The sequence below is a fragment of the Lontra canadensis genome, unplaced genomic scaffold (genome assembly GCF_010015895.1).
Source record: "Lontra canadensis isolate GAN:19392208 unplaced genomic scaffold, GSC_riverotter_1.0 scaffold31, whole genome shotgun sequence".
Lineage (NCBI taxonomy): Eukaryota > Metazoa > Chordata > Mammalia > Carnivora > Mustelidae > Lontra > Lontra canadensis.
The window spans coordinates 15654925-15681881 of NW_022631025.1; the positions used below are offsets into that span (position 1 = coordinate 15654925).

The 26957-nt window shown below is 43.2% G+C and overlaps 1 protein-coding gene across 3 annotated transcripts in view; it reads left to right on the forward strand.

The window, feature by feature from the left end:
• PCSK5 (proprotein convertase subtilisin/kexin type 5) overlaps nucleotides 1–26957 on the forward strand; it is a 443312-nt gene that overhangs the window by 29746 nt on the left and 386609 nt on the right. For all 3 annotated transcript variants that reach the window (XM_032866664.1, XM_032866665.1, XM_032866666.1), the window contains exon 2: nucleotides 10802–10906. In XM_032866664.1, coding sequence (XP_032722555.1) covers nucleotides 10802–10906 — 105 coding nt within the window. The remainder of the gene's footprint in view (nucleotides 1–10801; nucleotides 10907–26957) is intronic.

Here is a 26957-nt window from a genome sequence, read left to right on the forward strand (position 1 = left end):
TCTCGCTTGCATTTCCTTGGTGAAATTGTATCTGTTTCTTGCTTGCTTGGGATTTGGAATAGAATGTTTTTGATAATTCCCTCTTAAGGTGAACTACAGGGACCTAGATTCTCCCACACTCTGCTGATCGGATAGCTGTAGAATGAAATAATGAGGCCTCGTATTACTGAGGGCAAGGAGGTGGGATGGGGTGGGAATACTTGAGTATGCCTATTGAATCACATATGGTAAATCAAAACCCCTTGAAATACATTTTAAGCAGAAGTCAAAGCGCTATAGAAAAGGCTTAGATTTTTGGAGTCAGACTCAGCTACTTCTTCATTTGGGCACATAACTTACCTTTTCTCGTGTTTGGACTCCTTTTCCTTCTCCCTAAAATTAAAATACTTCTTCCTTTGTTGGAAAGATTGGAGATAATGTAGGAAAGCTTCAGTAAGTGGTAGCTTTGGTTATTAGTAGTGTTAATTACATGATGGCTTAGAAGAAATTAGCCATTTGCTAATTCTCTTTTGTTGGGCAAATATCCTGGTTTTCGAGTTTTTTGTTTTGTTTTGCTTTTGAGCATTAAACTTGATAATGCTAACGTAGGACTTAGCAGAGTGCTGAGGCAATATCCAACACTGTTATTATATTGGTATAGTTATTTGGAAATTGGTCATTGAATGCCCAGAGGGTCCCGAAAATAAGGAAATATAAATTGGCCCCAAATATGAATAATCCAACTTTATTTTCTTTGCTTCTCACGGATGTCTACTGAGGTGCTAGTTCTAACATCTAGTAGTTCCCTGTTGCTCCCATAACAAATAACCACCCACTTAGTGGTTTCCAACAACACAAACTCACTATCTTACAATCCTGGTGGCCGGAAGTGCTAACCTACAATGAAGGTGTCCTCAGAGCTGCGTTCCTCCTGGAGAGTCTAGAGAAGACCCATTTCCTTGCCTTTTCCAGCCTCTAGAGGCCAACCACATTCCCTGGTTTGTGGTTCCTTCTTCCACCTTCAGAACCAGCAGCATAGCCTTTTCAAATCACTCCCTCTCTCTTTTCCTCTCTTTATTTCTCCCCCGACCCCGCATCTCTGCTCTGTGCTTCCATCTCTCTGTCTGACCTCTGCTCCCACGATTGCATCTTCTCTGACTTTGCTACCTTCCTCTTATAAGGACCCCTGTGATTACACTGGATCCACCCAGATAATCCAGGATAATCTCCCCATCTAAAAATCCTCAATCACAGCTGCAAAGTCCTTTTGTCATATCCAGTAACGTAGTCCTAGATTCTGGGAATTGGGATGTGAACATATCGATGGGCGTGGGGGGATAGGGTGTCACTATTCAACCCATCACATGCCCACAAATCTCAGAACACAGATTATACATCTTCCCTTGAGCACCCTGATTTAAGGAAAAAATTGTCATAGGGCTCTGCCTATGATTCACATACTCTGATGCCATTCTCTGAAGACCTCTCCAAAGAGCTCAAATGCTGAGCCCGAACTGGAAGGAATTCAGGAAGAAATCAGAAATATGCTCTGAGCGACTGATCGAAACTCAAGTGTAGGAAAGATATCTGTGTAGTGTAGGAAAGAAATTACATCTTCATGTAATTTTGTGGCGTTCTATGGCCCAGTGCAATGGTATCTAAGATGTGTGGGGCCAAGTAGTACTTGTGTAATGTGAAATTCCCTTTGAACTTACGAAGATCTGTCTTAAAGCTACTTTCTCACATGGAGACACTAATGTAAGTCTCTTCTGCGTATGCTCCCAAGTCGATAGAACTATCCCTAGAAAACATCCGCTCTACGTACAGCTCTTAGGAATACAGTTTTCTGGGTCTCCCATCCAAGTACTAGCCAGGCCTGACCCTGCTTAGCTTCCGAGATCAGATGAGATTGGGCACTTTCAGGGTGGTATGGCCGTAGACTAGTTTTCTGGGTAATTGAGATCTCTGGGTAGCTGTGGTTTTATGAATTATTTATTTATTTAAGATTTCATTCATTGTAGAGAGAGCATACACGTGCGAGCAGGAGGGGCAGAGGGAAAGGGAGAGAGATTCCCAAGCAGACTCCACGCTCAGCATGGAGGCCGACTCAGGGCTTGAGATCATGACTGGAGCACAAACCAAGAATCAGATGCTTAACCGACTGTGCCACCCAGGAGCCCTTGGTTAGCTGTGGTTTTAAATTCATCCTTAGAAACCTTTTATTTCAAACATCTCTTAGAGTAGTTAAGAACATATGCTCTAGAGTTAGGTTACCTGGGATCCTCCTTCGCAAGCTGTGTGGGCCAAGGTAAACTCTTAAACTTTGTGAGCTTCCGCTTTCTTGCGTGTAACACGTCCATCATGATACTTACTTCCTGCCGTTGTGTGATGAGGACACGGTATAGTAATGCTGGCACTTAGTCTGTGCTCTGTAAATATTAGCAGTTCATCATGTATCTGCTTTTACTTGCCTTCTCATTTACTATTTAATGAATTCAACAGCCTTGTTATAAATACCACTTGCGTTCAGTGATTCCAAGAAGTCATTGACTATGAAGGGACAAGGGAGGGAACTAAGAAACATAAAAGTAGATTTTGGTGAGTAAGTGGTTGTTGGTGGTCGATTCTTGAATTTTGGACATGTTTACATGTGGTGACTTTATTCATTCAACATGTAGTAAGCATAAAGAGTCTGTTACATTATCTGTTAAAGTTATGTCTCAGGAAGGGTCATTGAGAAATGGGCAAGAAACTTTCCCAAAGGTTTAGAGACATGCTCACTATTGTGTTAATTTCCCCCAGGGCAGAGGCCATTTACTCATTCTGCACCTTTATTGGGTAAGCCTGGCTCTGTTAAGAGGAGCTAAAACGAATCCATCTGTGAGTCAAATAAAAATCCGTGCCCTTAGGGAGCTAACATTCTAATGGGGAAAGACCAATAATAAATGGGATAAATAAGAAGAATATATAATATGTTCATGGTGAGAAGTGTTACAGGAAGAAATAAATCAGGCAAGGGAGTGTGGTATGCGGGAGGGCATGATGGCAATTTTAAGTTGGGAGAGGGTCAGTGAAAGCCTCCACGAGAAGGAGACATTTGACCGAAGATCTGAAAGCAGAGAGGGTGTGAGTCATAGAAATTTTAAAGAGTATTTCAGGCAGAGGAAAAGCAGGGACAGAGACCCTAAGGTTGGAGTGTTCTTGGTGACTTTGAGGCAAGCAGTCATGGCCAACCTCTCTTTGGTTCTTTTTTGAATGTTATAGAGTCTGGAACACAGAAGGTAAATTACTATAGTGGTTTTAATATTCTTAGGGAAGCATAGAAGATACATCACAGTCAGTATTTAAAACAAAGGGAAGCAATTTATCCAGGTGCTGTGTCTACAAGCTCAGATGGAATTCAGCAAGTTAAAGTTTCCGTCTTTTCCACTTTGGGCATCAGAAGAGGTTAGTCTGCAAGAACAGTGGCCTTAGTGACTTGGTTCTTCCCCATCCCACCTGAGGGGGTGGGACAAGGTGCAAGCTGGAAGGTAAATTCCAGCTCCAGGTAACTGGGTTCTTGAGTTTTCCAGTCTGTCAGTCTACAGAATGACAGTAGAGGGGAATTTATAACTTTCCAAATCACCATTATTGATGTTTAATTTACATACCTCCGAATGCAGCCATTTTCGTAGAAGGCGGGATGAGTGTTGAACAATGTCTGTACTCCATGGTGTGCTGATGAATACTGAAAAGTGACTTGTCAGGAGGGTAAGAAGCCCTTATTTGTAAACTTTGCCAATTTCTTTGATAGGTTAATATTTCCGTCATTGTTGATTTCAAGTCATCAGTGTGATGTCATTGGACAGGGTGTTGGGAAGATAAGAAATTGGATCTTGTAAGTCTACGATGAGCTGGTTCCAGCTCATGGAAGCACTCGTTACCCAGTAATTACCACTATAATAAAGATACTGAATATTCCCAACATTCCAGATTTCTCCAGGTTTTCCCAGTCGATCCCTACTCCACACCCAGATGGTCACTCATCTGTCTTCTATCATCATAGATCCCCTGTCCTAGGATTTCACACCAGTGGAACTATACCATGTGCGTTCTTCTGCGTCAGCATCATGGTTTGATTGTCATGTTGTCATGTTTATCAACAGTTTGTTCCTGTTTATTGCAGCTTGTTCCACTGTATGGATATACCACGATATATTTCTCCAACTACCTATTGATTGACATCTGCATTGTCTCCAGGGCAGGAGTGTTACTAAGAAAGCTGGTGTAAACATTTGTGTATGAGTTTTGTTTCAAAGCAGGGTTTCCTTTTTGGGGGGTAAATATGTAGAAATGAATTGTTTGGGTCATGAGGAGGATGTGTGTTTCATAAGAAATTACCAAATGATTTTCCAAAGAGGTTGAACCATTTTATACTCCCGCTGGCAATGTGTGAGAGCGCCAATGCTCTAGTATCTCGTCAGAGCTTGGTGTTGTCTGTCCTTTAACCTGTAGCCATTCGGGTGTGTGTACAGTGCTTTTATGATTTTAATTTGCACTTAAGCATCTTTTTTAATGCTTATCGGCTGTTTGTATATCTCCTTTTGTGAAGTATCTTTTCAAATTTTGCCTATTTAAAAATATTTCTGGAGTGGAGATAAATAGCTTTTCAAAAGGGAGTTCATTTGTACATTTATACATTTGGATAAATGTATAAATTGGAGAGGGCAGGAAGGAGAACAAGGCAGACAAGTTTTATGGAGGTGGCCACAGGGCCCTTGACCTTGCTGCTTCATAATCAGGGTGACCGAATTTGATGGGGACTGCTCAGTTTAAGTATTGAAAAGTTCTGTGTCTCTGGAAACACTTTAGTCCTGGGAAAACCAACATGGTTGGTCACCCTATAGGACTATGTGTGAAAGATTTGCCAGCTATATGCCTGGAGTCATTAGACTAGAAGGGATTTTAGTCACAAGCATGGGTGAGACGGTTGGTGGTGAATGTATTCAGAAAGGCCACACAGCTCCTCATTGGGGTCAAAGCCATTGCAAAAAGTTAGTCTTCTGGCTCCTAACTTGGCTCAGAATTCAATAGCTCCCTTGGGATGTAAGAATTCAGGTACACAGAGAAGGTTCCCTCTTGCTAGCAGAAAAACAAAAACCAAAGCAAAAACCCTCCCATAATTGTTTTCTGACAGTGATTGTTTTTGGAAATTGGGAAACACAGTGGTCTCATTTATTTGGCTTAAGTTTTAATTTTCTTATCAAATGCAGTTGTTCCTGAAAGAATGGAGACATTGAGTCTTAACCAGTCATTTACACTTTAGTATAAAATAATTCATTAAAAAAAAACTTTCTAAGAAGAGTTTGGTTTGCGAAAGGGTCGCCATAGGAAAACCCTGGGTGCCAGGGTGAGAGGCGGCCACTAAGGAAGAAAAGGCACAAACGCTTGACAGAATTGGGAACAAAAGATGAAATTTATCAGCTTACTGTTGTATAGAATCGTGTTGTGCTGATTGGCAGGGAAGAGTGTTTTGTGTGTGATTATAGAGAAAGGGAGCTTAAGAGGGTCAAGAGGGAAAGAATTATTCTCCTTCCTTTATGTGGAATTAAGGAAAAAGTTCAGTTTAGGCCATTCTCCTATTGATTTTGTACTTCATATATGCTAATAGCTTCTGATTTATTTATAAACCCCCCCTTTGTTAGTTACAAATTGCTTCTTGTTTTAGCCCTTGTTGGTATTAGGTAACATACAAACACAGTCATCTTTTGTTTTACATTACCCTGGAGGAGCTGGGTGGAATGTCAGGTTATAGATAATATTACTGCTTTGTTTTCATACACTGTCTTTCTTTTGAATAGCTCTCAATATGTTATGACATTTTTCTTCCTAATGTTTATTAAATGCCCTCAGCATGCTCAGTGCTGTTGAAAGAATATGAAAGACACAATTCTCACCAATAAGGGACATGCATGTTAATAGACAAGAGACATAAACATGCTTTTAAATATATAGATTTAGATTAAAATGTATAACTCCACAAGGTGACAGATTATTTTGTGCAAATGATGTAGCATGATGGAGCTAACATGTGCTACCCTTAAGCTGTTGTCTTGCAGCAAAAAGGAAAAAAAAGACTTGGGTAAAGCATGCAAGAGAGTTCTTGGCATAACATTGATGTTGATATGATATTATTATTCTGATTTACTTTAGAAACTATAATATTAAGTAATATTCAATATTAACTATTACTGTTTCTTTTCAGAACAGAGGGAAGCCCCTAGAAATTTTAGACGGGAGTATGACCAGATTTGCATTTTCTGGCCTTTTTCTGGCTGTGGTGTAGAAAACAGATTTGAAAGAGGAGGTTGGTGCGTATGGCTCCGAGAGGGCTGGAAGCAAGTGTGTTCATTTAACAGGTGGTCAGAACACATTTAGTCACCCGGGGGCCTGGGCCTCACTGGGGCCCATAAGCGTTCATGACTCAAGAGGTACATAACTTGGAGGGTCTCTAAGTTGTATGAGATTGTGTAAATGAGCAGCTACTTTTCTGGAAGTTTTGATCTCTCCAATTTTAGATTTAGCAGGGAGCCTTCTGCAGAATCCACTTAGTCATTCTACTTTGGAAGGCATTCAGTATAGACTATTAAATAGCCTGTAGAATCATTCGAGAAGACAAAGCTTTCAGAAGTGTCCCCCAATGCCCCCTCACACAATAGGCCTCCCCAAGAGTTGCTGCTTCATCCCCCACAAAAAACCGAGGCACGAGGAAGCTACTCTGTTGCCCCCATAGCTCTTCTGTGATCTCTTACCAATTTATCAACAAAACAGGATGTTGCAAAACAAATGCGCAGAAAGCTAGCAGCCTGCATTAAGACCTCTGCCAGCACAACCGCTAAACACATAATGGCCCCCAGGAGCCCGCCCCAGGATGCTGTAGTCTGCCTTTGATTGGCAGAACCTTAATCACATCAGAACCCTGGCTGCAAAGAGTGGAGCCCTTTAGCTCTGCAGTGCAGGGAAGCTCACGGAAGGTTGCGGGACCGAGCCCACCTGTGGGATAAACTGTGCAGCCTAAGCTCAGATGCTAGCTAGCTGTTCAGCAGGGATTTACATCCCCCGCCCCGCCCCCAGCCCACCCCTTACCGTCCTAGCTGTGTAGGTGTGGGCACTCCCCGAGCTCCCACAACCTCACTGATCAAAGTGGAGGTAACTATCTTTATCTTCTAGGGTTCCTGAGGGAATTCAGTTAAATACAATCACCTGCAGAAGAGCTGGGCGATGCCTGGCACATGGTAGGCCTTTAGTCAATGAGCCATCACTCAGTCATAGAACACCGTTCCCTGACTCTGTAGAGGAAACGGGACCCCTGCAAGGTGGAGGTAAAGCAGAGCTTCCTGCTAGAGGGATCTCACGGCCTGGAGAAAGGTGGCCCTTGTACCAGGCACACAGACGTTGGGAAGTGGATTTGCCCCCTGGAAGAGTAGGTGCCACTTGCGGGTGTACGCTAGTTCATTTAGTTGCTATTTCTTTCATTTTTAATTAGTTTTTTAAATTTAAGAAATAATACATACACATAAACAATGAAAAGAAAAGCTCTCTCTGTAGTTCAAGTATTCTTGAGATATCCTGTGCGTATAAGCATACACGTAGTACAGATTCTTTCTTTGTTCTCCTACGAAAACGGGGTCCTATTTTCTCCCTCCCTCCCTCCTTTTTCTATTTCTCCTCTCCTTCCTTCCTCCCTCCCTCCCCTATCTGTCCTTCCTTCCTTCCTTTTTTCCTTCCTTCCTTTCTTTGAGATCAATTCTTTCAGCTCATATAGAACCAAACACCTACTGATTATAGCTAGTTGTTTGAATTATTTTGCTTTACAGAATTTCTCCAACATCCATTCTTATACATAAGTGACTATATCTGTATAATTATTAGAAGTGGAAAAGCAGGGTCAAAGGTTGGGTGCAGTTTATAATTTTACTGATATTACCGAATGGCTTTCAAAACAGTTGTCCCAAGGTGTGCTCTTTCCCAGTCCTACGTATGCTGCATTTGTGCCTACGTCCTCGCCAACAGTGTATCATCAGACTTTTTGAAGTTGGCCAGTTAAGATGAGGGAAGTCAAGAGGTGATACTAGGTTGGGCACACCAAGAGGAATTCTGACCAAGGGATAGAGGTAAGGGATTGCAGGACAAGAGGTGAGAGAAGGTAGGAGTGAAATTTAAATTTAGAAGGGAAACCGATAATCAGAAACTACATACCCAGCAAGGCCTTGACCAGGCAGTGCACCTGTTACGCTGCTCAGTCATTATAACCACACTCACCCGTACACATTTTTATCCCTCATCTGACTCTGATACCCAGTCTCTGTCCACTGTGCCTGCTGTGTCCTTATTTTACAGTGAGGAACCAAAGCCCAACATAGTTCAGTGGTGTATCCGACATCCCAAAGCATGTTAAGTCAGGACGATGATTCTGTTTTCCAGCTTTGTACATGCTATGTAAGTCCAAGATTCCAGTCTTTACCAAAGAGGCCACAAAGGATCAGAATTAAATCTTCAGGACATATTTCATCCACATTTGAGCTTAATGGTTCAGTTGAATTTAACTATTTCCTATCATCAAAGAGGTTCCATTGTAGTTGCATGGGCATGGTCTGAACCTCATGGACCATATGCACACTGGTGATAGGTTCTGTATAAAGTTCTTCCCCAAAGATTTTATTTCCACAGAAACTACTGTGTTTACCCAAGGAGCACTCTTGACAAAAGCTACATGAGATGAAAGCTCTAAGCTCCTTGGGATTTTAAGATTTTCTTATAAAGGATTACATAGCCCATTGTGAATTCTACCCTTAGTCCTCTGGAATCTTTTTTTTTTTTTTTTAAGATTTTTATTTATTTATTTGACAGATCACAAGTAGCAGAGAGGCAGGCAGAGAGAGAGAGGAGGAAGCAGGCTCCCCACTGAGCAAAGAGCCCAATGCAGGGCTCGATCCTAGGACCCTGGGATCATGACCTGAGCTAAAGGTAGAGGCTTTAACCCACTGAGCCACCCAGGTGCCCCAGTCCTCTGGAATCTTAAAATTGGCCTGTAAATCCCTCCTTGAAACCCTCTTGGACACTGAGGATATCTGTGGACATCTGTGTCTTCTTCCTCATTGTTTGCTGCTGTTTCCGAGTTCCCGATCTTTTCTGTGTATATCTGGGCAGTTTCCACTTGAGTTAAAAATGTGTGACTTCAGACTGTCCTATCCAATGATAATTTGAGTCATTCATTTAGAGTGTAAAGTCCCAGGTAGGGGGTGACTCTTCAGTGGCACAGAAGCTAGGTCAGTCATCCTCTCCAGAGAGATAGAATGATGCTCGAGAATCGGTGGAAAGAAGAGAATTAAAAAAATAAACCTTTTATCTGGAAAAATGAAGGTGGGCCAATGAGGTTTTTTCCTTTTTTTTTTTTTAAATTAAGAAAGCCAATTTTTGAATTGTCCCCATTGGAAACCATGCTGTTGATGGTCATTCTTTTAGGGTAGAGCCATGGTGTTCTGGAGAAATAGCCCATTTGATGTATTTGGGCAAAGCAAAGAAGGAAAAAAAAGTGTCATTGTCAAAGAGTAGAATTTGATTGAATTTGAGGGCTGCAGTGATCTTAGAAGTTAACCAGCCCAGGGGTGCCTGGGTGGCTCAGTGGGTTAAAGCCTCTGCCTTCGGCTCAGGTCTCCATCCCAGGGTGCTTGGATTGAGCCCCACATCAGGCATCTCTGCTCAGCGGGGTGCCTGCTTCCCTTCCTCTCTCTCTGCTGCCTCTCTGCCTAATTGTGATCTCTGTCTGTCAAATAAATAAACTCTTAAAAAAAAAAAAAAAAGACGTTAACCAGCCCAACACCTGGTTTTATAGGAATGGAAATGGAGGCATAGTAAGTACATGGGATTTAGCTAAGAAGCCACTTCTGAGCAGTGTCACCCAGAGCGAGAACCAGGCTCTTCTGTGTTCATTTGCTGTCTTGTTCCATTTCCATGTATGTGACCCACATCTGATAATCTGCTGAGAGAACCTGATTATCTGGGATTTTGTTTGTTTTCTGAAAGGGCCAGTGACTTATTTTTAAAGCTATCCTAAGCAGACTGAACTGTTTTCAGCAAAAGGGAGGGGTGCACAGGTGAGAAGATGAGTATGTTGAAAGAAGTGGTTGTGATCAACTGGCTTGCACTGGCTTTACCCGGGTTGCTTAGCTGGTAGCTAGGGTATGCGATCTTCTTCTGGTTCCAGATACCACCGCCCACTTTTAGTTTGTAATAAATGCATAACTGCGATGTCGTTATACTGTCGACTGAAGGCAGGAAACAAACTGAAGTAGTGTTTCCTTTGTGAATGACCAACTGCTCAGGACTGATTTCAAATTGATGATATAAATAATCTAACGAGGTCCTTCATTGTACATTTCTCGGAGCAAACAGAATGCAGTGTGTTTTTATAACCAGATCGCTATTTGATTTTTTTTCTCTTTCCCACATTTGGATATAAATGGATATAGAATTACTTAAAATGCTGCATATAAATTAAACATTAAAAGGGAGATACGGAGAGCTAAGCTGCCCCATTATAATCTTGAGTTCCGCAGTCACTGCCTCAAGGACACTCCATTTCATGTCACATGTCCTTCTTTGGAAAAGTGATCACTAGGGTTCAAGTAACATTTAAGCATAGAGGCAACTGCATAATTTATGGACCTTTTTTTTTTTTTTTGGTTTTGTTTTGTGTTCTTATTTTCATGCAACACAGGAACACAGAAGACTCTTTAATTCCCACTAACTCCCTTCTGGGCTTCTCCTCCTGTCTTTGCAGATCGGGGCCCTGAAGGACTACTACCACTTCTACCATAGCAGGACGATTAAAAGGTCAGTTCTCTCGAGCAGAGGAACCCACAGTTTCATTTCAATGGAACCAAAGGTAAGAAGAACCAGTTGGGGGTGGGAACCAAGAGGCGAAAGCTTCTGCATTTTTCATTGGTAATAGCACACCAGCAACTGATGACCAGCACGAAGACTCACATTTCGGGAGCCGTCCTATTATCCTTGGATCTAGTGTCTTGGCTTCCGCTTCAGACCAAAATAGATGAGGGCTTGATTTTCACCAAAATGCCATTATCGTCCCGCTGGTATGACAGCCCAGGGGTATCATGAGTATGGGTTCTCATGGAGAATGGAGGAGTGTGTGGGAGGGGAGATATCGATTGATTCGGATGTGTTAAAATAAGAAGAGTGCCACACCGTGTAATGATTTGCGTGTAGATCTGAGGTTCTAGCCGAACTCCATAGAGGGGTCCCTAATAGAACCCTTAGGTCAGGTGTCAGGTCACCACAGATCCTTGCAATTTCAGCTGACGCTGGTAGAGCCATGCCCTTGGCAGCCCAAGGACTAGATCATGTTGGGGACGGGAGGGATACTGAGCACAGAAGGGTTGGAAGCTGGCTCCTGATCCCGAGGTAGGGCTCATCAGGTAACGTTCTTGTCTTTACTCTGTGTCCTTTGGGGTTATATAAACAACATCCCCTTGGGAGTACCTAGAAGGAGATGTGATACGTCTACCTTCTCCCACTTCATTCTAGAGAGGCGGGGCAGCTTCATACTGGGAGATAGGAAGTGGAAGGGTGTTGTTAGGGACAAATCAACAAGTAGCTGGCAGCTAACGCTCAGAGCGAGTTACACACCTGCCCTTGTCAAGTTAGAGGAGGGCATTGACTCTGAGGGGGAGCTAGTTGGCCCCCCAGTTGTGGCAAGTAAAATGGAGAGCGAGGCAGCTGTACCAGCCTGCCCCAGTTCTTCTGTGGGCTCACTGGTGATTAGTTATTCATTAAGAAGGGTTTTTTTCCCCCCATCCCCATTATGTTTTAGATTTGCCATATGAACTCATTTTCAAATAAGTTGGTAAACAAGTCCCTACAAGTGAGCACAGCAATCTCACCTAGAGATTCCACGAAAATTGTATTCCTCATTAAAGCAAAAAGTCCTTCTTTGCATTAATATGCAAATCAGGTTTGCCATTTGGAGTCCTGCCCTCTCTTATTTGCCACGGTTTGCCTTGTTTAATTTGTTTCTGGAATATTATCACATGGTGTTCATGATTGTGAACTTGGATCTCGGTGATTCAAGAAAGCACATTTCTTGTAGATCCCAATTTTCTATAACCCAGTTTTGGGTTATAGGAACATCCCCTAAGACTTACACTCCGGTGGCCTGAGGATTGTTTCCCCCCCACCCCCTTTCATCTCTATTCAGACTTGAATGTCTCTGGAAAAGCAATCTGTTGGGATGTTCTTGAATTAGCTGAATTTTTGAAGCAAAGTCACGTTTTTCGTCTGCTAAACAACTTTTTTTCGAAGCTTTCTTGAACTTTGGTAATTAAAATGATTCCAATTTCATACCTCATGTGTGTAGTCAGTGTGAATTTGAGAAACTAAGTGCTAGTCAGTTTGGGAGGTAAGAACAGAATGTAATGGGGCATTGTGTTCATAATGAAGTATTTACTGACTAGGGAGCTGTTTCAGTCTTTAATGTCATCTTGGGGAATCTTGGTCTACTTGTCCTCCTCCTCCTCCCTTTCTTCTTCTTCTTCTTCTTCTTCTTCTTCTTCTTCTTCTTCTTTTAGATTTTTATTTATTTTTATTGGGGGTGCAGAGGCAGAGAACCTTCAAGCAGCCTCCTCGCTGAGCAATGGAGCCCGATGTAGGGCTCAATCCCACAACCCATGAGATCTCGACCTGAGCTGAAACCAGGAGTCAGACACTTAACTGACTGAGCCACCCAGGGGGCCCTCCCTGGTCTTCATTTAGGTTCATCTCGGTACATCAGATAGCTTATGCGGGATCCCCCAGAGACCTTGGGCACTGGCGCACATCATACCTGGAATGTATGCCCTCCCTCCCCCAGTCCAGAGAGTAGGGCCGTTTCAGGACAACTCTAGGACACATGCTTAGTTACCATTCCTCCTCAATAAAGAGAATACCCCTTGGGAGAACCATATCTTACTCTTTATTTGGATGCCTCCTGCCCCTCATTCCCACCTAGCCATTTATACAGGAGCACCATAATCTACCAACTTTGCGGCTGGAGCACCCTGGTGGGGGCTGTCCCCGGTTTCTCTCAGAGACTTCTTATAGCTCATTCACTCATTGACCATTTCTTGAGCCATCAGTATATGGCAGGCCCTGTACTAGGCTTTGGGGCTCTGGAGATGTAGCGGTGCCCTGGGCGAACTCACCGCAGGCTTCCAAAGTGGCGGTCAGGAAAGCCAACAACGATCCGGTGCTTCTCAGGTGTTGGGGATGGGGGTGCACATGGGACAGAGATGGGATATTCCTCCTCCTTCTCCACCTCCGTCCTTGGAAAGCTCAGACCCACTTGGGTCATTATTATTGTTTTTTAATCTTGAAAAGCTTTTTACTTGGAGAAGTCATGGAAATGTTGTGAGGAATCCTTATGTAAGCTTCCCACATTCCCCAAATGTTAATGTTTGTGTTTTACATGTTACCATACTTATTTGATCATATTCTCTCTCTCTTCTCTATACACACACCCACACCCACACACATGTCCATGTGTGTGTACAAATATATGTACATAAGTTTTTGTGTTTTTTTTGTTTTTTTTTTTTCTGAAAATTTGGGAGCAAGTTACACACACGATGCCCCTCTGACTTTATGGATTTCACTGTGTATTTACTCAAACCAAGAACATTCTGTTATTATAAGCACAAGTACAGACAGTTAACATTCTGTAAAAATCTAGATATTAACAAGGATTTAATATTATTATCCAGTCTACAGATTTCATTCAAGTTTTGCCAGTTGTCTCTTTTCTTGGCCAAGAACACATTTAGCTGTCAATTTGTCTGATGTCCCCTTTGTAGACTGTGTCATACTTCTTTTCCTTTTCTTTTCTTTCTTTTTTTCCTTTCACAACTAACACTTTTTTACTTTTAAAGATTATTTTAGAGAGAGAGAGAGAGAGAGAGAGCATGCACACATGCAAGTGGGGGGAAGGGCAGAGTGTGGGCTCGATCCTGGGACCCTGAGGTCGTGACCTGAGCTGAAAGCAAAAGTCAGATGCTTAACCGACTGAGCCACCCAGGCGCTCAGACAGCTAGCAGTGTTTCTGAAGGTTACAGGCCTGGTATTTTGTAGATTATCTAATGTCATGATTAATTCAGGTTTAGCAAGAACACCAGAGGAGTGCTGGGTTCTAAGCACCTCAGATCAGGAAGTGCGTGATGCCAACTTGGTTCGTTACTCGTGATTTTAACTTTGGTCCCTTGGTGGTGACACACATAGCGTCTGCCAGTCTTCTCTACATTAAAATGACTGGTTTCCTCTTTCTATGAGTAAGTGTTTGATGGGGAGTTACTTTGAGACCACATGAATGTGTGTGGGCTGACTTTGTATGTTTCACTCCCGGCAGATCCCATTGGGGGTGTAAAGCTAGTGTCTGTGTGACTTGCTTTCTTAGGAAGGTCTTCTTTTCTTGATTGTTGGGTGGGTGTATGGTGGACGGTTAGTGTGCCAGAGTGGAGACGCGTGTGTGATTTGGGTGGTGGGACCGTGGGGCGTGGCTTGGTGGCAAACATCAGTGGTACAGCGAAGTTATTTTTGATTGTCATTTTCTTCAGAAGGGACATACCAGTGAATTGCAAGGAATGCACACGCTAAATGGATCCTGGCTTTTACTTGCTGTAGTAAATTGCACGTTTGTTTGTTTTTTTTCCTCTGCTTTTGTTTTTATTTAAAGGGTTCTAAAGAAGGAAATGCAGAAGTGGCCAGAAGGGTTGTAAGACCAACCCTTCTGGTGCTAAGAAGATGCTGTGGTCAGTAGGGGCACCTGAGCCTGGAGAACAAGGATAGCCTGGTTTCCATATGTTAACATTATGTTATGGTTAGCTTTTTAAATGACAGAGCTGCATAGACTTCTAAGACAGCACCACTAGTACAGTAATAACAGTTTTGCAGAAAATGTTGGTGCCGTGTTACAGCGACTCGACCAGTGAGTCTACAATATTCATATCCATACCTTTCCTTTTAACTGGCCAGCTTTTTTCTCCAAGAGACCCAGGCTGTATCTTAGAAACAATGGTTTTGAGTTAACATTCTCAGAAGCCTCTCATTAATCTGTTTAGAAATCTTTGCCAGCCCTGTGGCATTTGGTCAAAGAGGCTGTCATCTGCGGATGGAAGTTCTTTTTTTTTTTTTTTTTTTAAATATTTATTTAAAAGAGAGAGAGAGAGAGGAAGAGTGTGTATGTGAGCAGGGAGAGGGGGTGGGGGGGAGGAGAGACTCTCAGGCTGACTCCCCGCTGAGTGTAGAGCCAGATGTTGGAGCTTAATCTCATGACCCTGAGATCACGACCTGAGCCGAAATCAAGATTTGGACACTTGACTGACTGAGCCACCCAGGCGCCCCAGAATGGAAATTTTTTATAGCTTTTGTGCTGCTCATGCAGACATGGGCACTGGGCGGAGGCGAGATTTTTCATTCTCCTCCTTACCCAGAGTAGAAAAACCAGAATCCGAATTTTCCTATTAGAGTAAGCATTTAAAATTTTTAAAAAGGTAAAAAAAACAACAACAACAACAAAAAAAAACAAACGACAACAACAACAAAAAAAACCCATGCCATTAAGTTTGGTCCTCATGTCCTATCCATGTGTAATTTACAAGTATAGCTCCCTTTGCCCATTGGATTTGATCCTAAAGGTTCTGTCCTTTCAGTCTTATTATTTTTTCCAACCCTTTTTCTGAGTTCAGGTCTGTTGACTGGTCAGTTTTTATCCAAATCTAGGTTAGAATCACCCTCTGCTATGGAGTTAGGGATAGCCACCTCTCCTGTCTAGTTTTTCCCTGAAGCTCATGTTTGTTCAACTGCCCCACTGCATGGCTGTACTACAATGCATGTTATTGTGGAAAGACTATTCCTATGATACTATTTACTGCAGAATTGTAGGATCTTTAGATTGAGACTTCTCTCTTTCCTAGTCAGTGCTGGCATCCCTTCCACTGTGCTGCTAAGAGGGATTTTGTTCAGATCTCTTAAGCATGCCCAGTGACGGGCTTCAGTACTGGACAAAGCAAACACCGCTATAATTGAAGAGATTTAACTTGGTGAATTCTAATCTGCTTGCCTGTAACATCTACCCGTTGGATCTCTTTTTTTGCCTTCCAGATATGTATATAGCAGTTCAGTAAATATCAGAAGCCCTTTGCTTCTTCTCCAGGAGCAGCAATTGTGCCCCTGTAAATGTGGCCCAGAGTTAAGTGCAAACCTTTAGCTCACAGAGCGAGTGCCCATTCATGACGTTCATCCGTAAGCCATTTCGTCTGAAGAGAACTTTCCGGCAAAGCGTTCAGGTATTCTATAGCGACAAACAAAGGGGTCTGAGGAAGGAGTGCTTGGATGTAGTTAGCAAGATTAGAGGGAAATCAGCCCTGGGCAAGAAGACCAGGAAGCTAAGCTTCCTTCCTGACCCAGGCTGGTACCTTTTGTGCCCAGGACTTGGTTTTCCGATGATTGGCATCTTCCTATTGTTGCCTCAAGAGTGAAAGACCTGCGGTCACATGATGAAGGAAGGGTCCAGAAGGACCTCCCTCCGCCTAGCTGCCATGTTCCTGAGGCGCTGCACAAATCCACTTCTCAGTCAAACCCCATCTTCCCCATGGACTCACTTTGTAATTTTGGAATATTCTAGCTCCGCTTCTGATTGATCTTTAATTGATCCATGGAGACCACAGCATCTACCTTCCCTCTTGCTCTTAGCTCGGAGCCAAACCAGTTAGAAGTCGTTCACATGCACCCGGTCTCCTAGCGGAGCCTCAGAAGGAAAGAAACCTCATTTACTGAGAAATAGATACTCAGAAGTGTCTGACCTCTGCCTTCCCTGGCTCCAGGCATGAATCGCAGCCACGCCTTTTGACCCAGAAGATTCCATTGGGCCTGACGCAGCTGTGGGATTTGCGTTCACCTGAGTTCAGGTGCTTCCTGTTGGGGCCGCGCTCCACTTCCTCCCGCCCCGCCTGCCCTCATTCCAGCTGCTGCTCCTGCGAGCTGTTTTCTTTGGCAGGTTAATTTTCCACTCTTTGCTTTTAAATGTGATAATAACTTAATGGTTTGACTTTCTTTTGTGAAGTGAGGTTTTATCATCTCACGTTCCTGGGTGGGTGCTCGCCCAGCCGTGCCGGATGACCCCCGGCGTGTGGAGGTGGGATGACGGTAGCGGTGTTGTCTCGGGCAGGCACCTGAGTCCTCGTGTTCTCAGCATATGTCATAACCGTGATCGTTGCGCATATGCCCCTCAGCATCTCGCCGGTGAATGGCAGTCACCAAGTATCCTGAGAATGGATTCCTACAGAAGCAGCAGAAGCAGCGTGGGCTCACATCCGACAATGCACGGGGAGGACACGGACATGGCAGTCAAGAGGGGCACATTGGGGGCTGTCTTGTTCCAAACTATCTTCTCTTCGTCACCTTTCCAGCTGTGACATGTAACCATTATAGCAAAGTCCCATCTGGTTTTTGGTAGCATTTCTTTGTCTTTGAAAACCCTACTAGGATGCTTATATATTCTTGGCAGAAGCAATCCAGTTCGCAATCTTTGGCACATTTTTGGTGATGGGATGGCCAGGAATTTGAGGAAGGCAGAAGGGGGTATGTGGGTGCAGCGTTCACTGTGTTCCCTACTGGCCCTCCTTTCCTGTCTCGTTTCCAGGTCTTCCAGAGGCCTGGATGGTCAGAAAACCAGAGAGTCAGAGTGTACGCTGCTGGGTTATCTGATGGGAAAGTTTCAGTCACGACCCAAATCCCTTATAAGCAGGAGTGAATTAAAAAATTAAATAAATAAAATTCTCAGCTACGTTGGAAATGTTGCCAAATCTTTATTAGAGAGTGGTTGGCAGGACTTTGTTTTCAAAGGTTATAAACTCGCATGCCTACGGTGGGAGTGCAGATAACAAGAATGAGTGAGATGGGCCAGATAGAAAATAATGGGGCAAACAGCAAAGCGGAGAACCCTTGCTGTGCGGGAGGGAGCAGGTGCCTCTCTGCTGGGACCCCTGGTCACGTGGACAGGCTGGCTCGGTTCTGCCCCTTCCGAAGAACTGGCCAGTCTGGTTGGCGGCATCGCATTTCCCGATTTTAAAGGCTGGCAAATAATTGCAAAGTTCAAAAATATTTGTGTGGGCCAAAGACAACATGGCCGAGAGGCATCCCAGCTTGTGACCCCTTGAATAGGCTGTGTTGAGAGAAAGGGAGGAAGGCATGGAAGATTCCAGCACTTTTGAAACTTTGCCTGGGTCTTACCCTCACCTGAACACCAGCATTTGCTCTATTGGTCATGCTCCCCTGAGTGGCTCACATGTGATTTTTCTCGGTGTCTTCGTCTCCAAGTTGAAATACGAGGATCTTTTGGGCATAAGGTCACTCAAGTTCTGTAGCAAAGGGTCCTACCACCGAGGACAGGGTGGAGGGCTCATTCTAGCTTCGCCTGAGCTTTGCCCCCTTTTCCACTGACACCTGTAACGTGCTAGGAGAAATAGTCTTAACAGGGAATGAAGGTTGGGGAAACAGGGTCAGTCGAAGAAAAGAACAAATGAAAGTGATGGTCGTGGGAAAATAGGAAGAGAGATTTGACGGGGCAGAGGAGAGTCGCTACATATTTTGCGTAAGTCACGTCAGCCGCTTGAAGGAAGGGTACCACATGCAAAATCTTTATTATTTTCTTAGATGAGATAGTATTGCCAGATGTCCGAATCTAAAGAAGAAGATGCTGGGTCTAGAACATGGAGGGTGATGACAACATTCTGAATTTCTAAGATTGGATGGTCTTACCTTTGTTCCGTTTACTTTGTAATAAGATACCAGAGTCTGGGTGGTTTATAAACAGCAGAAATGTATTTCTTTTAGTCCTGGAGCTGGCAAGTCCAAGATTGAGGTGCCGGTCAACTTGGTGTCTGGTGAGAACTCAGTTCCTGGTTCACAGACAGCCGTCCTCCTGTTGTGTCCTTACCTGGCCGCAGGAGCAGGGGAGCTTTCTGGGCTCTCCTTTATAAGGGCGCTGGCCTATCCCTGTGAGCTCCAGCCTCGTGGCCTGTTCACCTCCCAAAGGCCCCACCTCCTACTACCATCACATCGGATATTAGGGGTTTCAACGTTTGAAGTTTGGGGGTCGCAAACATGTCATCTGTAACAGGTTTTCAGAAGGGGATTTTGGAGCCACAGGACATGCAAACCTAAGGAGTAAGTGAAAACAGTAAACAAGAAATAAAACCGAGCAGCAACAACACAACCCAGAGCCGTTTTAATTGCCTGGCTTTGAAGGGAAATCATACTGGTCCATGTATTTATTTTAAATGAATGCAAGAGTGAATAAGAAATCTAATTAGAAGATCACCATTGAAAAGACCTGATTTGTTAATAACTGCCTGTAAATTTTGTTTCTGTGCTCAGTTCCACCAAATGTCCACCAATTCTCACAACACCGAAGGAGGTAATACGGTGCAACAGAAAGACTCTTTGAGTTTTTGGTTCCAGCTCTGATCTCTGTGGGGTCATCCGTTAGCTGTCTGATTCTCCCCCACATTAGAACATCCATCATTGTCCCTGAATGCACTCAAACAGAACACTTGAGAAGTATAGTGTCCAACACAGTATAATAAATTACACAGTGCAAGCAGAGATCAAAGGTACGGGTTAAATCCTTGTAACAAAGTAGTAAGTAGCCAATAAAGTGATGTTCTAAGTCTGTACGTACTGATAAGGAAAGTTCTTCAAAATGAGCCATATAAAAAGAACATCTAAGAGATGTTCTCATTTATGTTTTAGGTTCAAAGGACAAAAAAAGGACCTGTGTGTATGTGGGTATAATTCCATGCAAGGTAGTTTTGGAAATGACTGAAAATGACGCTTAATAGTTACCTTCCACACCGTATGCTTTTTTTTTTTTTAAGATTTTATTTAATATTTATTTGACAGACAGAGATCACAAGGAGGCAGAGAGGCGGACAGAGAGAGAGGAAGGGAAGCAGGACCCTGGGATCATGACCTGAGCTGAAGGCAGAGGTTTTAACCCACTGAGCCACCCAGGTGCCCCACTGTATGCTTTTTAAAAAAAACTATAGTGCATCTACTTTTGTTAACATCCACAATGCTTTGATATCTCAAATCCCATGGGTGTATCTCTAGCCTCATCTGACTCTGCCTCTCCTTTGACATAGTGGTCAGGCATTTGCTCCTTCTTGAAAAAAAAGACTCAGTTTCTCGAGACTACCTTCTTTCAGTTTTTTTCTTGCCTCTCCTGCACCTTTCATCTTTGTCATTGATGGCATCCTTTCCACCTCACCTACCAAGTTTGGAGAGCCCAGGGCTCACTTTTATGCTGGTGTCTTTGCTTCAAATTTATATCTCCTTCTTTCATCCACCTGACAACCCAAATTAAATGTCTAGTAAGCATCTAAAACATAGTATGACACAGACGATACTTTTCATTCCTACACATCACCTTAACCCTCAGCCCTTTTCTTTCCAGCGAATGGCGACATGATTTATCCAGTTGCTCAAGCAAAAACAGAGTGGTCTGCAAGTCTGTGGGCTTTCCTCTCCTGCACCACCATGGGTCTGGTCAGTCCCACTGTCATCTTTGATCTGGACCACAGCAAAGGGCTCCATTTCCACTCTTGCTCTTCTCTGCAGTCCTAGTCCACCGAGAGTATGCCTCTTAAGATACACAAAGATCAAATATTTCAATGACTTGCTATTGACTTGAGATTAAAATCTAGTTTTTTTGTAATGATCTTCAAAGGCCATCCTGACCTGGGCTCTTCCTACCTCTTCCTACCTCCCTGAGCTAGTTTTTGAAATGCCTCCCTTTTGCTTATTACGCTTAAGTATCTTGGCCTCTCTACCTCTCAAAACACTGAACTCTTTCTCTTTTTCCCTTTGCCTGGAATGCATTTCCTTTGGGCATTTCCTGATGGTTATCTTCTCACCTTTTACACACCAAAGCAAAGGTCACCTCCTTTGAGGAACCTTCCCCAGTCCCCCTTCCTAAAGTAGACCTTCAATCTCATCCACCCACCAACTGTCTAGTTATGTCTTGACATGTCTTGACATGTGGCTTTCCTCTTTGTTACCTACCAGAATGCAAAACCATAGCTTCTTTATTTGGTTGTTGTTGGTTTTCCCCTTCCAGGATATAAACTCAGTGGAGGCGGGAGCCCCAGACATCTTGTTAATTGTGGTAATTTCTTGACAGTATAGTATCTGGCTCATGAAAGATCATCAGTAGAAGAATGAATGGATGGATGATATTTGAATGTTAATTTTTATGACAGATCAATGATGGAGACAATAATAAAGCTATAATCTGTGACTTTTCTCTTAATTTTGCTAGAACCTAAATCCTCTTATGGTGGCATGCACAATACTGGCTCATTTTGCTGCAGACCTGGGAGCAACCGACAGGCTCTCTGTTATCAGAGCCATTGGCCAGGCTTGTGATATTTGGATTCTGGTCTCGGCTTTACTGCTAGCTCAGAGTTGCTATTAGCGTGTCACTCCTCATTGAGCTTATCTCACTTATAAAATCACGGAGCAGATGAGCTACTTTCTAATGTTCATTCCGATCCATTAATTACCATCTTGAACCAATGTCACTTATGATTTTACTGCTGGTCCGCAGTGCCCACCGTGTGCCCTTCTCATATTCTCTTTCTAGTGTCTTTCCAAACTTTCTCCCTCTCCATTTCTCCCCAGGATTTAGAATATTTCTTAGCACATTTAGCTCTCCTTCAAGACACTGTTTTACCTGGAAGAGCGGATTGTGCAATGAGACTTGAGATGAACCTTGAGGTTAGACTTAAGGCAACACACAGGATAAATGAGGAACAAATAACGCTGCTTCTTTGTGGTTGTTGTACACGTCGGTCACTGATATAAGAGTCTGATAACGGGAATGGTCAGGATTATTGCTGATGTGCGTGGATTTCAGAAGAAGGCCGTATCGAATAGCAAAACATGGTACTTCATACAAGTTCTTCTAAAGGAAAATGGGATACCTTCTGGAATGACAACACGATAGAACAAATCTTTAAAAGCCCGGCCGCACAAATGAGAAATGAGCAGTATCTTCGGAGAGTGGTGGTAGGGGTATGGGTAGGCGGTGGAAAATAGAAGAGGCCAAAAATAAGATCAGATTGAGTCAAGGGTGGGCCCAGTTAATGAAAATTGTTGGTGGACATGTAGATTCTTTTTTTAATACATTGGCGAAGCTAAGTAAGCATTTTCATATCTGAGCTGTCAGGCCCAAGCTGCCATTCCAGAAAAAAAAAAAATTATCAAAACACTTAAAAAAAAAAAATGAACAAAAAACAAGTGTAGAAGACCAGCAAAGCTAGTAGCTGAGTAATAAGACGGTGTCCTTAGTACGAACTTGCTCGGCCCCAGCTCAAGGGCAGCCTTTGCTCTAGGTGGAATGTTTCAGTAACTTGTCTTAAGATGGAGACATGCTTGGGGCGCCTGGGTGGTTCAGTCTTGTCAGTGTCTACCTGCAGCTCAGGTCATGATCTCAGCGTCCTGGGATCGAACCCCTGCATCCAGCTCCTTGCTCAGTGGGGAACCTGCTCCTCTCTCTCCTTCTGCCTCTGCCCCCTGTGCTTGTGTTATCTCTCTCTCTCTCTCTCTCGCAAATCAATATGAAATCTTAAAAGAAAAGAAAAAGATATAGACATGCTTTTCAGATTTACCTTTGAACCAGTGGGAAACCCCTTTTCAACCCATCTGTGCACAGAGAAAAAAATGACATAGTTGGAGCTTTCTTGAAAGATCGGGGGAAAAATGTGGTGATTCCCTAACACAGGGAAACCTGAAGTCCCCTGGGAATGAGGTAGCATGAGAGAGAGATCAGACATCACCCATTCATTTGCTTTCCCCGTAGATGGTTTTGAGAGCTTATTGTGTGCAAGGTGCTGGGCCAGACATCAGAGATAAAACGGAAAAAGCAGATGTAGTTCTTGCCCTCGGGAAGCTTACCATCTAGTAAACCTGGAGTCCAGGTCTGAGGCCAAAAACCTAGTTTTCAGCCTCAGTTTTGATCCCCATATGCTGGCAACTGTGGAAAGCTGAGACTTTTGATGGCGTCATTTAACATATTTTAAAAGCTTTTCACTAACTCATATCAAATTTATATTTACACCTCGGGCTGTCAGAATTAAAAGAACACATTTTAACATGAGCGTGACCCAGATACTGCATGGGCCATATCTACGTGAAAATAAATTATTCGTTGTGTCCTTGAAACTCAAATTTAACTGAGTATTTCGTGTTATTATTTAGTTAGTCCAGCAACCCTAGTTTATACCTAAATAATCTTGAGATTACATTTAGGAAAAAAAACCTAGTGGTTCTGAGACACGTACACATAGTGAGGCACAGCTAAGATTGGCAGAGACTGACCGAAATCCCAGTACACGTTCCCCTCGTAGCTAAAAGTGGAGTGTTCCAAGGAACAAAATGGCATAAAGCAAAGGACCAGTGAGCATTCATTTATATGGGGAAAAAAAAAACAAACACTGAGCATTTCCAGACCCCAAAAGTAACCCTTCATACGCTTTTCTGATGCTTTAGGCAATGTCTTGCTAATAGATGCACAGAGTAAATGGAGATACAGGTGCTCCCAGACCTAGTTCAAAGCTGCGGCTTGAGGCAGAGGTGCTGAGTGTGGTTCCCCGGGAAGGAGCTCGGTGGTGCTGGGCTTATGGCTTGGGGGGTGCTCTGCCTTTATAATGGCTTGCTGCAAAATCACCGTGTAGCTCTAGGTTTGTTTTGTTTGTAAAAGTGAAAATACTCTTTGGATTTCTTCCAGTTGGCAAAAACAGGTATGAATGTAGGTCTTTTGCAAAAGTGAAGGGGAATAGTGCAAACTTTTGAAAAGTCAGGGATACTTGTATCTCATGACTGTAGTATGTTGGGGCATTTTGATTGGTTTCCCAGCTTATATAATAGTACCTGTAATCCAGCCCTCAAATTCTCCCTGCTGCCCCAGCCCAATGATTGCTTCTTTGTTGTTTAGTAGAAAGGCAAAGAGAGAGAGAGAGAGAGTGTGTGTGTGTGTGTGTGCACGTGCGTGTGTGTTGGGGTAGAGCGTCACTATGATTAACCTGGGAGCTGTCACTACAAGGGCATTCTAAATGAGAGCATCAGCCTGATTAGCTCTCAGCTTTTGGGCTGTGTGATTGTAAGCAAAGCAACACAATTTGTAGATTTCTAGATTTTGGAAATTTCAAAGCAGTGTAGTTGTAGCACTGCACCTGCATGGGGACAGTTCTGACTTCATAGGCATAAGCTCTAACCAGGGTATGGAATTAACTGATAGGAACAGGGTCAGAGGTCCAGCCTGGCACAAATCTGAGAATGCTGAATTACCCCGAGAGGGCAAAGGCTCCCCGTGTAGACCTGATAGCAAGATGAATCACCAGTCAGTAAGTTGGCCTTTTTCTATTTGATGACTCCATAGCTCAGAGCATGGGGAGTACTGGGATTACATCACTGAGAATAAAATTATAGACCCCTCTTCCCTCTGCACCAGTTCCTGCATCGTGAGTGAATTCGGTGGCAGGGAATTAAGATTCTATAAGGGTTGGTTTTCTCCTATCATCAGTGGATAAGTAGAGCCCATGCTCAGCCTTGTGTGTCTAATTCAAGTTTGTCGTGGAACAGACCCTGTGAAGTGACAGGCACAGCTGTGCATTTGTGGCAACATTTACAAGCTTTGAATCTGAATAATACGGAATAGGATGGGAGTGGAGTCATAAGAAAAACGATAGCTCACATCTTTCCAGGAGTTAATGGCATATAGTGTTATTAAGTCCTTTAAAATCCTCATTAGATGGCATGTATATTTTAGTTCTTTAGAATGGATTTTTTCCTATGTCGTGACCACAGTTTTCAAGCGCACAGCAAAATTAGAGAATTCAAAGTGAACACCCCTTTCCTTAGCATCTAGATCCACGATTTCCCTTACTTCCTTCATCACGTGTCTCCGCACCTGCCCGTCTTTATTCATCTGTTAATCCATCTCATTTCTTGAGGCATTTGAAAGTACGTTGCAGACATCTGCCTCTTCCTCCTAAATACGTTGGGGGGCATGTCATTAATAGGCTTATTTTTGGTTTCTTTTCTGTTGATATAAAATCTGCATATGGTGAAACTCACAGGTGTTAAACACAGAGTCTTCGAGGTGTGACCAGTGCGTACACGTACGTAACCGGAACCTCTGGTAAGATGGGACTATTCCCATCACCCCACAAGCTTCTCTCCAACCCCTTTCCTACTAGTCAGTTGTCTTCCCCCAGAGGCTACCACTGTTTGGTGCCCCCCCCCAACCATCAATTAGTTTTGAAGGGCTTATTTTTTTTAATTAAGGTACAATATACAAAGAGTAAAATTTGTCTTTTATAGGGTGCAGTACTGTGAGTTTTGATAAATGTATAAAGTTGTGTCACCATGAAGTCAAGATCTAGAACACTGAAAAATTGTCACCACCAAAAATTTTCTTGGGTTCCTTTATAGTCAATCCCTCCCCCCATCCCCAGCTCTGACAAGCACTCATCTGTTCTCTGTCCTATAGTTGCCCTTTCTAGAATGTTCTATGAATGGAATAATATAATATGTAGCTTTTCGAGTCTGGATACTTTCACATAACCTGATGCATTTGAGAGTGTGTGTCAGTGTTTGTCAGTGGTTTGTTCCGTTTTATATACTGAGTATGAATATGATGGAATACTGCGTAGTATTCCATTGTGGGGACAAATCCTAGTTTATCCATTCACCAGATGAAGGACATCTGGGTTATAACAGGTTTCAACGATTACGAGTAAAGCTACTACCAAGTGAATGGAGTTTTTTAGTCTGGAACAAGGCAAATTTGCCACTATGTAGGTTTTGTATTTATTTGTTAATTCTTAGTCCACTCCCAGAAATAAGACGAATGCACAATCGGGATTGCTGGAAGTGTGCACTGTATGACTTGGAAGGAAAATCAGTTCTCTTGCTTCCATGCAATTTGCAGATTGTAAACCCAGGTTATCAGTATGCATTACATTTACCATTTTGACTTTGGGAACCTGAATAACATTTCAGTAACTCTTTGAATTTCATAGTTTAAAATGTCTGTCTCGTGGGAGTTTTTAGTTTTCCTTTTTTTTCTTTTTTCCAAGGGGGTTTTGCATATTTTTCTTTGCTGGGCAGGGCAAATGTTTTGATTTAACAGTTTCATCTCAGGAACAAGAATGTATAATCCAGGGGTGCCTGGGTGGCTCAGTGGGTTAAGCCTCTGCCTTCAGCTCAGGTCATGATCTCGGGATCCTGGGCTTGAGTCCCGCATCAGGGTCTCTGCTCAGCGGGGAGCCTGCTTCCCACCCCCCTTTCTCTGCCTGCCTCTCTGCCAACTTGCGATCTCTGTCTGTCAAATAAATAAATACAATCTTAAAAAAAAAAAAAAGAATGTATAATCCACCCTTCTGTTTCGAGCACCAAAGGTAATGATTTGAGGGTGAGGAGGCAAGAAAAGTGGGACTGGGGAAAAAGGGTATGGGAGAGGGAAGGGCTTCAAGAAGCGTTAACAAGCACCAATAAATATTTTATTGAGTCGCTATGTGGCAGTGGTTATACCAGGTCAAATTGCCTAACAGTAAGTCAGGTGGGTGCAGGGTTTAGTGAGCTGAGCGGAGGATGAAGGGATGCATTTCACCGTAGGACGGCGCTTTAGTTTTGGCCCGAAATCTGGAGCCAAATGTGAGAAGCCGCTGCCAGGTGCCTGCTGGGATGAGACCTGTTTGTCTCTTCTTGCTTCTCGAATTTTCTGTGAAAGCAGAAACAGCGTGGTAGTTTTATTTACGTGCACGCGCATGCATGTGTGTACGTACACACACCCATTTATAATAGAGTTGGGGATAACAAAAGAAAAT